Below are 11,747 nucleotides of genomic sequence, written 5' to 3' on the forward strand. Positions count from 1 at the left end.
TGGCCTTCATCGACGTAACTAAGGCCTTCGACTAGTCAACACGGAAGCCCTCTGGCGGACCTTCAGCCGTTTTGGCTGCCCACCAAAATTCCTTGCCATTGTGAGGCAACTCCACGACGGCATGAACGGCAGTGTCATACACAATGGCACCCAGTCTGAGTTCTTTCCCATCCAAACGGGGGTAAAACAAGGATGTGTACTGGCACCAACTCTCTTTTCTATTTTCTTGGCTGCCTTCCTTACTCGTGCCAGTGCCAATTTAGCCGGCGGGGTGGACATCTAGTACCGGAAGAAATATCTTTTCAACATAAGACGACTCTAGGCAGGAACAAAGGTGTCCGTAGTTTCCATTACTGAACTTCAGTATGCTGACGACCTCACCCTTGTTGCTCACACTGAGCGTGACCTACAAGAAATCCTGAACACCTACGCAGATGCTTATGCACACTTCTACCTTTAGGCGCATGTACGTAAGACTCAGATTCTTTATCAGCCTGCCCCTGGTTCAGCCACACCTCCACCATCCATTCAGCTCAATGGTACTACCCTCTCTAATATTACCCACTTTCAGTATCTCGGCTCCCACCTGTCCACCACCGCTGAAATCGATGAAGATATTCAACATCGGGTCAGATGTGCATCTGGAGCCTTTGGCAGACTCTGTACCCGTGTCTTCAGCTGTAGGGAGCTGAAATGATCTACAAAGTTGCACATATATCGAGCAGTGGTCCTCCCCACTCTGCTATATGGCAGCGAGACATGGGTCACATATCGGAGGCACCTGAAGGCACTAGAAAACTTTCACCAATGTAGTCTACATTCCATCCTCGGAGTTCGCTGGGAAGACAAGAGAAGAAATGCCAGTATTCTCGCTAACACCAACTATATGAGCATCGAGGCTACCATTATCCATGAGCAACTACGCTGAACTGGCCATGTTACCAGCATGGACGACAGTAGACTGCCAAAGCAAGTACTTTCAGTCACCTAAAGAATAGTAAACGTAACGTGGAGGGCAACTGAAAAGGTATCAAGATAGTCTTAAGACAAACTGAAAAAGTGCCAAATCGACTCCCTCACCTGGGAGACGATTGCTGCACATCGTAACACTTGGAGGAGCACCACACGAGAACTTGTCAATACTTTCGAGTTAGCCCGACTGCAAACCGAGCAGACAAGCGCCAATGCCGGAAAGACGCTGCCACCACATTAGATGTGGCCCTCCACATGTGCAACTCATGTCAACGCCTCTGCCGGTCCCATATCGGCCTCTTTAGTCACCTCAAAAGTCACCAATGAAGATGACAGCCCTAATAACTCATACCATTGTATCATAGCTGGATGATCGTCAAACTCGATTTCGAGTGACAGCAAAGTAGTAGTAGTACTATTAATACTAGTGTGTGTGTGTGTGTGTGTATGTGTGTGATAAATAATAATAATAATAATAATTAGCTGTTTATTAAAAATCTTCAGCAGCCAAAAGGCTGAAATTATACAATGGACAGAAATGACTTATTATTTACAAAGGTGTGGGATGGGTGGGTCGGTTAACAAAAGCTTTCATTTCTAAAAGGAAAAGTAACATCGTCTGTTTTATGCGACGTAGCTTAACCTAACCTAACCTAACCTAACCTAACCTAACTTAATCATTTAACTAAGATGGTAAAAATCCCATAAAACCGATGTTCGTCTCATTGGGAATCGTCCAGAAGGGAAGGCACCAATAGGAGTTGGCCTCTTGCCATACTGTGTGAGGTTTCGTTGTCCATGTGGTGCAGTAACTCGTCCATAGGTGTTGTTATGAAGGACCTTGCGTGGTCATGGAGACACCGTGTAGTGTGGTGTTACAATACGAGACACCGGGTAGTGTGGTTTGGTGTGGTATCACAGTACCTCACTATCTTCTAAGTGGTGAGGTGATATCTCATGGTCGGCCTACGGTTGTTCCCAGAGTGAACTGATTAACACTATACCACTTGTCAGAGGCGCTTATTTCTGGGTGTGGACAGTGGTGCGACGGTCAACTTGGTCACGACTCATGGAAGCCACTGCCTGGTGCTGACTTCACTGGCGTGAACACTGGCAGGATTTTATTGACTTCTCGGTGGGAGCAGGGTAAATGGAGGGGAAGGGGTATGGCCAGCAATTGGCCCTGGCAGCTGTCACCACAGCAGCAGCAGCGCCAAATAGGTCTTGACCCTCCGGTGCGAGTAAAGTGTCAATACAACACGTACAGTAGAAATATCCAAACATGTTCTTTGGTTGGCTGAGGAAAAGATGCGAGTTTATTGGCCTGACTGATGGTTACGTGGGAGGATGTTGTTGGCCCACAAGTTGTATAAGTGCCAACAGGTGCCACCAGGTGCCACCAGGTGCCACAATTAATGAGGTGAAAACACACAATTAGAGAGAGTTTCCTGCGACACACTGCGGCGTCTCTTTCATCCAGGCAGAGACTGATTCTTGAGGTTTTAAAAGAGGCGTTCAGAGTTTGGGGAAGTCGTTGCCATTATTGTTGGGTTCTAACTTTAATTAGCTGTGGCTTGCAAACGCTGTCCTGTCTCATTGTACCGTAGAGCAACTTACTGCGGCTTATGGCTACACTGACTCACTGGTTCAGTGGATTATGTTTGTGTGTTTGTGTTTGTCTGTTGTGTATTTGTATATGTTTATTACGTCAATTAGTGATTATCGTTAATTACACCTTAAGAGACAGCTCTCTCTCTCTCTCTCTCTCTCTCTCTCTCTCTCTCTCTCTCTCTCTCTCTCTCTCTCTCTCTCTCTCTCTCGTCAATTAAGCCTTTAAACATGAGTGAGGTTTTGGCGAAATAGTGACAACATTTTGTTTTTATTGATCAACTGCTGTTAATTTGTTGATATTTGGTAAAATTTGTTATGTTTCATTTAAGGCGTCCCTCACACACCTGCTGCGTCCCTCACATAATTGCTGCGTCCCTCACACACCTGCTGCGTCCCTCACACACCTGCTGCGTCCCTCACACACCTGCTGCGTCCCTCACACACCTGCTGCGTCCTCACATAATTGCTGCGTCCTCACACACCTGCCCTCACATAATTGCTGCGTCCTCACACACCTGCCTCACATAATTGCTGCGTCCCCTCACACACCTGCTGCGACCTCACATAACTGCTGTCCTTCACACACCTGCTGCGACCCTCACAAAACTGTTGCGTCCCCCCACACACCTGCTGTGACGCTCACATAACTGCTGCGCCCCTCACACACCTATATTTTCCCTCATAAACCTACCGTGCTCCTCAAACACCTGTTGCGTCCCTCACACACCTGTTGCGTCCCTCAAGCACCTGTATCTTCACTCACACACCTGCTGCATCCCTCACACACCAGTATCTTCCTTCACACACCTGATGCGTCGCTTTACACACCTGCATCGTCCCTCACACACCTGCTGCATCCCTAACACCCCTACCACCTGGGACAGATGGCTCCACCCTCACCACGTGGGACATATGGCTCCACCCTCACCACCTGTAACAGATGGCTCCACCCTCACCACCTGGGACAGATGGCTCCACCCTCACCACCTGAGACAGATGGCTCCACCCTCACCACCTGGGACAGATGGCTCCACCCTCACCACCTGGGACAGATGGCTCCACCCTCACCCCCTAAGACAGATGGCTCCACACTCACCACCTGGGACAGATGGTTCCATCCTCACCCCTAAGACAGATGGTTCCATCCTCACCCCCAAGACAGAGTTCTATCCTCACCACCTGGGACAGATGGCTCCACCCTCACCCCTAAGATATATGATTCAACCTGCATCCCCTAAGGCAGATGGCTCACCCCCACGCATAAGACAGATGGCTCCATCCCTGCTACCTGGGACAAATAGCTCCACCTTCACCATCTGGGACAGATGGGTCCACCTCACCCTTCTAAGACAGATGGGTCCACCTCACCCCATAAGACAGATGCTTCACCTCCTCACACTTGGGACAGATGGCTCCACCCTCATCACCTGGGACAGATGGCTCCACCCTCACCCCAAGACAGGTGGCTCAACCCCCACCCACTAAGACAGATGGCTCCACCTCCCCCAATAAGACAGATGGCTCCACCTCTCCACCAGGGTAGATAGCTCCACCTCCCCACAAGACAGATGGCTCCACCTCCCCAATAAGACACATGGCTCCACCTCCCCAATAAGACAGATGGCTCCACCCCTCCCCCATAAGACAGATGGCTCCACCCTCCCCAATAAGACAGGTGGCTCCACCTCCCCAATAAGACAGATGGCTCCACCCTCCCCCAATAAGACAGATGGCTCCACCTCACCACCTAGGGTAGATAGCTCCACCTCACCCCCTAAGACAGATGGCTCAACCTCACCCACTAAGACAGATGGCTCCACCCTCCCCCATAAGACAGATGGCTCCACCCTCCCCACAAGACAGGTGGCTCCACCCTCCCCAAAAGACAGATGGCTCCACCTCCCAATAAGACAGATGGCTCCACCTCACCACCCTAGGTAGATAGCTCCACCTCACCCCTAAGACAGATGGCTCAACCTCACCCCTAAGACAGATGGCTCAACCTCCCAATAAGACAGATGGCTCCACCTCACCACTCTGGTAGATGGCTCCACCCTCATCACCTGGGAAAGATGGCCCACCTCACCCCAAGACAGATAGCTCCACCCTCACCCACTAAGACAGATGGCTCCACCTCACCCCAAGACAGATGGCTCTGCCCTCATCACCTGGGACAGATGGCTCCACCCTACCCCTAAGACAGATGACTTCACCCTCACCCCATAAGACAGATGGCTCCACCCTCACCACCTGGGACAGATGGCTCCTGCCTCATCACCTGGGACAGATGGCTCCACCCTCAGCCCCTAAGACAGATTGCTCACCCTCACCCCGACAGATGGCTCCACCCTCACCACCTGGGAAAGATGGCTCCACCTTCACCACCTGGAACAGATGACTCACCTCAACACCTGGGAAAGATGGCTCCACCTTCACCACCTGGAACAGATGACTCCACCCTCAACACCTGGGAAAGATGGCTCCACCTCACCACCTGGGACAGATAGCTCTACCCTCACCACCTGGGAAAGATGGCTCCACCCTCACCACCTGGGACAGATGGCTAGCATTACTGTGCATCTTAAATTGAATGATATCCAATGGAAAGGTCAGCCGGCACACGCTCTGTCGCTCTCATTATATGCAAAGAACCACAACCACCCCCACTACCAGCTTCCCTTGATGACCTCCGGCTGATGACCCCTCCAATATTTCATGGTCGTTACCTTCCAGCTGTCTCCTCCTCCTCCTGCTGCCCTCATCTTGGAAGCGTCCGGCCTGGTCAGATTGCACCAGCTGGGGTCATGATTGTATTGGATGACAGGTGTGTGTGTGTGTGTGTGTGTGTGTGTGTGAGGTATACCACAACGGCCTAGACTAAACTACGTGATAGGTGTGTTTGTCAGGTATACTAAAGAGTGTTTCTGGATGCTTAAAAGGAGTTGCATACAAGTGTTACTAATCTTCACACTGGCCTTAACACTAATCTTCACACTGGCCTTAACACTAATCTTCACACTGGCCTTGACACTAATCTTCACTGGCCTTAACACTAATCTTCACACTGGCCTTGACACTAATCTTTACACTGGCCTTAACACTAATCTTCACACTGGCCTTAACACTAATCTTCACACTGGCCTTAACACTAATCTTCACACTGGCCTTGACACTAATCTTTACACTGGCCTTAACACTAATCTTTACTCTATCCTTGACACTAATCTTCACACTGGACTTGACACTAATCTTCACACTGGTCTTCACACTGGCCTTCACAATAATTTTCAGACTGGCCTTCACACTGGTCTTCACACTGGTCTTCATACTAGTCTCCACACTAGCCTTCACATTTATCTTCACACTGGTCTTCACATTAATCTTCACATGGTCATCACACTAATCTTCACACTTTACACTAATCTTAACACCGGGTTTCACATTAATCTTCACACTGGTCATCACACTAATCTTCACACTTCACACTAATCTTAACACCGGGTTTCACATTAATCTTCACACTCATCATCACATTAATCTTCACACTAATCTTGACAGTGGCCTCCACATTAATTTTCAAACTAGTCTTCACACTAACATTCACACTAATCTTCACGCTAATCTTCACACTAATCTTGACGGTGGCGTTCAAACTAATCTTCACGTATCTTCACACTAATCTTGACAGTGGCCTCCACATTAATTTTCAAACTAGTCTTCACCTACATTCACACTAATCACCACACTAATCTTCACACTTATCTTGACGGTGGCGTTCAAACTAATCTTCACACTTATCTTCACACTAATCTTCACACTTATCATGACAGTGGCATTCACAATAATCTTCACACTGGCCTTCATACCAATTTTCAACCTCATTTTCAGACTGGTCTTTACATTGGTCTTCACACTAATTTTCACACTGGTGTTCACACTAATCATTTCACTAATTTCCACACCAATCTTCACACTATACTCCATCTTCACACTAGTCTTCACACTGGTCTTTAAATTGGTCTTCACACTAATTTTCACACTAATCTTCAAACTAATCATCACACTGACTTTCACATTGGTTTTCACACTAAGGTTCACATTTATCTTCACAAAGGTCTCAACACTAAGTTCCACACTGATCGTCACACTCACTAATGTACTAATCTTCATACTAGTCTTCACATATGTTCACTCTAATCTTAAACCTAATCATCACACTGGTATTCACACTGGTCGTCACATTAATGATCACACTAATCTTCACACTGGTCTTCACTCTGATCTTCACACTGGTCTTAACACTGGCCTTCACTCTGATCTTCACACTGATCTTCACACTGGACTTCACGCTGATCTTCACATCAATCTTCAAGTGGTCTTCACACTAATCTTCACACTGGTCTTCACACTGATCTTCACATCAATCTTCACAGTGGTCTTCACAATAATCCTCACAGTAATCTTCACAAAGGTCTTCACAATGGTCTTCACACTAATCTTCACACTGGTCTTTACACTGGTCTTCACTCAGGTCTTCACACTGATCTTCACATCGGTCTTCACACTGATCTTCACATCAATCTTCACACTGATCTTCACAATAATCCTAACACTGGTCTTCACTCTGGTCTTCAAGCTGAGCTTCACCAATTTTCACACTGGTCTTCATACTAGTCTTCACACTGATCTTCACACTGGTCTTCACACTGGTCTTCACACCAAACCTCACACTGGTCTTCACACTGGTCTTCACAATAATCTTCATGCTGGTTTTCACACTGCTCTTCACACTGGTCTTCATTCTGGTCTTGACAATGGTCGTCATACCAATCTTCACACTGGTCTTCACACTGGTTTTCACACTGGTTTTCACAATAACCTTCACACTAGTCTTAACGATAAATTTCACACTGGTCTTCACAATATTCTTCGCACCAAACTTCACTCTGGTCTTCACTCTGGTCTTCACAATAAACTTTACACTGATTTTCACTCTGGTCTTCACAGTACTCTTCACACTGGTCTTAAAAATAATCTTCACACTGGTCTTAGCGATAACCTATACACTGGTCTTCACACCAGTCTTCAAAATAATCTTCACACCAATCTTCACACTAGACTTAATGTATTCACAATATTCTTCACACTGGTCTTAACAATAATCTTCACAATGGTCTTAGCAAAAATCTTCACACTGGTCTTCACACAGGTCTTTACTCTGGTCTTCACACTGATCTCCACACTGGTCTTTGCACAGGTCTTCACATCAATCATCACACTGATCTTCACACAATCTTCACACTAGTCTTCACTCTGGTCTTCACACTGATCTTCAAAAAATCTCATACTGGTCTTCATACTGGTCTTCACAATAATCTTCACACTGGTCCTCACACTGGTCTTCACATTGGTCTTAATAATAATCTTCACACTGGTCACAATAATCTTCACACTTGGCTTCACAATAATTCTCACAATAATCTTCACTGGTCTACATACTAGTATTTAGAAATCTTCACAATGGTCTTAACACCTGGTCTTCACAATAATCTTCACACTGGTCTACATACTAGTCTTTACATTAATCTTCACACTGGTCTTCACACTGGTCTTCCCAGTAACCTTTACACTGGTCTTCACACTCGTCGTCACACTGGTATTCACTCTGGATGTTTACTCTGGTCTTAACAATAATCTTCACACTGGTTTACACACTGGTCTACACTGGTCTTCACAATAATCTTCACTGGTCTTCACACTCGTCGTCACACTGGTCTTCACTCTGGATGTTCACTCTGGTCTCAACAATAATCTTCACACTGGTCTTCATACTGGTCTTCACGCTGGTCTACACACTGATCTTCACAATAACCTTGGCACTGGTCTTCACTCTGGTATTCACAATGTTCTTCACACTGGTCTAAACATAATCTTCACACCGGTCTTAGCAATAATTTTCACACTGGTTTTCACACTGGTCTTCACTCTGGTCTTCACACTGGTCTTTACACTGGTCTTTACACTGGTTTTCACATCAATCATCACACTGATCTTCTAATAATCTACACACCAGTCTTCACTCTGGTCTTCACACTGATCTTCACAAAAATCTTCATACTGGTCTTCATACTGGTCTTCACAATATTCTTCACACAGGTCCTCACACTGGTCTTCACACTGGTCATAATAATAATCTTCACAATGGTCACAATAATCTTCACACTTGGCTTCTAATAATTTTCACAATAATCTTCACACTGGTCTACATACTATTCTTTACAAATCTTCACACTGGTCTTAACACCTGGTTTTCACACTAATCTTCACACTGGTCTACATACTAGTCTTTACGTTAATCTTCACACTGGTCTTCACACTGTTCTTCACAATAATCTTCACTGGTCTTCACACTCGTCGTCACACTGGTATTCACTCTGGATGTTCACTCTGGTCTTAACAATAATCTTCACACTGGTCTACACACTGGTCTACACACTGGTCTTCACAATAATCTTCACACTGGTCTTCACACTCGTCGTCACACTGGTCTTCACTCTGGATGTTCTCTCTGGTCTCAACAATAATCTTCACACTGGTTTTCATACTGGTCTTCACACTGGTCTTCACTCTGGTCTTCACACTCATATTCACAAAAATCTTCACACTGTTCTTCATACTGGTCTTCACAATAATCTTCACATGATCATCACACTGGTCTTCACACTGGACCTTCACTCTGGTCTTCACACCAATCTTCAAAATAATATTAACACCAATCTTCACGCAGGTCTTAACACTGGTCTTCACACTGGTCTAAATAATAATCTTCACACTAGTCTTCACAATAATCTTCACACTTAGTTCACAATAATCTTCACAATAATCTTCACACTGGTCTACATACTGGTCTTTAAAATAACCTTCACACTGGTCTTCACGCTGTGCTTCCAAATAATCTTCACACTGGTTTTCAGAATAATCTTCACACTGATTTTAACACTGGTCATCACATAAATCTTCACACTGGTCTTCACAATAATTTTCATACTGGTTTTCACTCTGGTCTTCACTCTGGTATTTACTATGGTCTTCACACTAGTCTTAACAATAATATTCATACTGGTCTTCATACTGGTCTTCACTCTGGTCTTCACACCGGTCTTTACACTTGGCTTCACAATAATCTTCACACTGCTCTTAGCAATACTCCTGACATTATTTTTCGCACTAATCTTGACACTGGTCTTCACACTGGTCTTTTCAATAATCTTTACACTGGTCTTCACAATAATCTTCACACTGGTTTTCACAATAAGCTTCACATTGGTCTTCACAATGATTTTCACACCAATCTTCACACTTGGCTTAGTAATAATCTTCACACTGGTCTACACACTGGTCTTAAGAATAATCTTCACACTTGGCTTTACAATATTTTCATACTGGTGTAACAATAATCTTCACACTGATCTTCAAAATAATCTTCACACATGGCTTCACAATAATCTTCACACTAGTCTACACTGGTCTTAACAAAAATCTTCACACTTGGCTTCACAATAATTTTCACACTGGTCTTCACATTAATCTTCACACTCATCTTCACAATAGTCTTCACACTTGGCTTCACAATAATCAATGCACTGGTCTTAGCAATAATCTGTACACTGGTCTTCACATTGGTCTTCACAGTAATCTTCACACTGGTCTTCACAGTAATCTTCATACTTGGCTTCACAATAATCTTCACACTGGTCTTCACAATAATCTTCACACTCATCTTCACAATAGTCTTCACACTTGGCTTCACAATAAGCATCACTATAATCTTCACACTGGTCTACACACTGATCTTAACAATATACTTCACACTTGGCTTCACAATAATCTTCACACTGGTCTTCACAATAATCTTCACACTCATCTTCACAATAGTCTTTACACTTGGCTTCACAATAAGCGTCACTATAATTTTCACACTGGTCTACACACTGCTTTTAACAATAATCTTCACACTTGGCTTCACACTAATCTCCACACTGGTCTTTATAATAATTTTCATACTGGTCATCACATTGGTCTTCACAGTAATCTTCACACTGGTCTTCACAGTAATCTTCATACTTGGCTTCACAATAATCTTCACACTGGTCTACACACTGGTCTTCACAATAATCTTCACGCTGGTCTTCACAATAATCTACACACTGATCTTCACACTAGTCTTCACACTTGGCTTCACAATAAGCATCACTATAATCTTCACACTGGTCTACACACTGGTCTTCACAATAATCTTCACACTTGGCTTCACAATAATCTACACACTGGTCTTCACAAAAATCTTCACACTGGTCTTCACATTGGTCTTCACAGTAATCTTCACACTGGTCTTCACAGTAATCTTCATACTAGCTTCACAATAATCTTCACACTGGCCTACACACTGGTCTTCACAATAATCATCACAATGGTCTTCACAACAGTCTTCTCAATAATCTTCACACCATCTTCACACTGGTCTTCACTCTGGTTTTCACACTGGTCTTCATACTGGTCCTCCACCCAATCATCACACTGGTCTTCACAATAATATTCAAACTGGTCTTCACACTGGTATTCACACTGGTCTTCACACAGGTCTTCACAATAATCTTCACACTGGTCTTCACAGCAATCTACACACTGGTCTTCACAATAATCTTCACACTGGTCTTCACATTGGTCTTTACAGAGATCTTTACTCTGGTCTTCACACTGGTCTTCACACTGGTCTTCACAGTGGTCTTCACATTAATCTTCACACTGGTCTTCACATTGGTCTTTACAGTGATCTTCACTTTGGTCTTCACTGGTCTTAGTGTCTTCACAATATCTTCACTCTGGTCTTCACAGTAATCTTCACACTGGCCTCTGGTCTTCACAATATCTTCCGTCTATTCACACTGGTTTCACTGGTCTTAGAATAATCTTCACACATCCCCACAATAATCTTTTTTTCTTCATTGGTTTGAATTTCACTGGTCTTCACACTGGTCTTCAATCTTCAACTAGTCTTCACAATCTTCACACTTGTTCACAATAATTTTCACAATAATCTTTGCTGGTCTATACTGGTCTTTAAAATAACCTCACCTGGTCTTCACTGTGCTTCCAAATATTTC

General features: G+C 44.6%; 1 protein-coding gene across 1 annotated transcript; it reads left to right on the top strand.

The window, feature by feature from the left end:
* Nucleotides 1-7,063: 7,063 nt before the first annotated feature.
* On the top strand, nt 7,064-7,888 carry LOC121861108. The gene has a single exon (XM_042358671.1). The coding sequence runs from the start codon at nt 7,064-7,066 to the stop codon at nt 7,886-7,888; it is 825 nt and encodes a 274-aa protein (XP_042214605.1).
* Nucleotides 7,889-11,747: the final 3,859 nt, after the last annotated feature.

This window comes from Homarus americanus, unplaced genomic scaffold, assembly GCF_018991925.1.
Source record: "Homarus americanus isolate GMGI-L3 unplaced genomic scaffold, GMGI_Hamer_2.0 scaffold52806, whole genome shotgun sequence".
Taxonomy (NCBI): Eukaryota; Metazoa; Arthropoda; class Malacostraca; order Decapoda; family Nephropidae; genus Homarus; species Homarus americanus.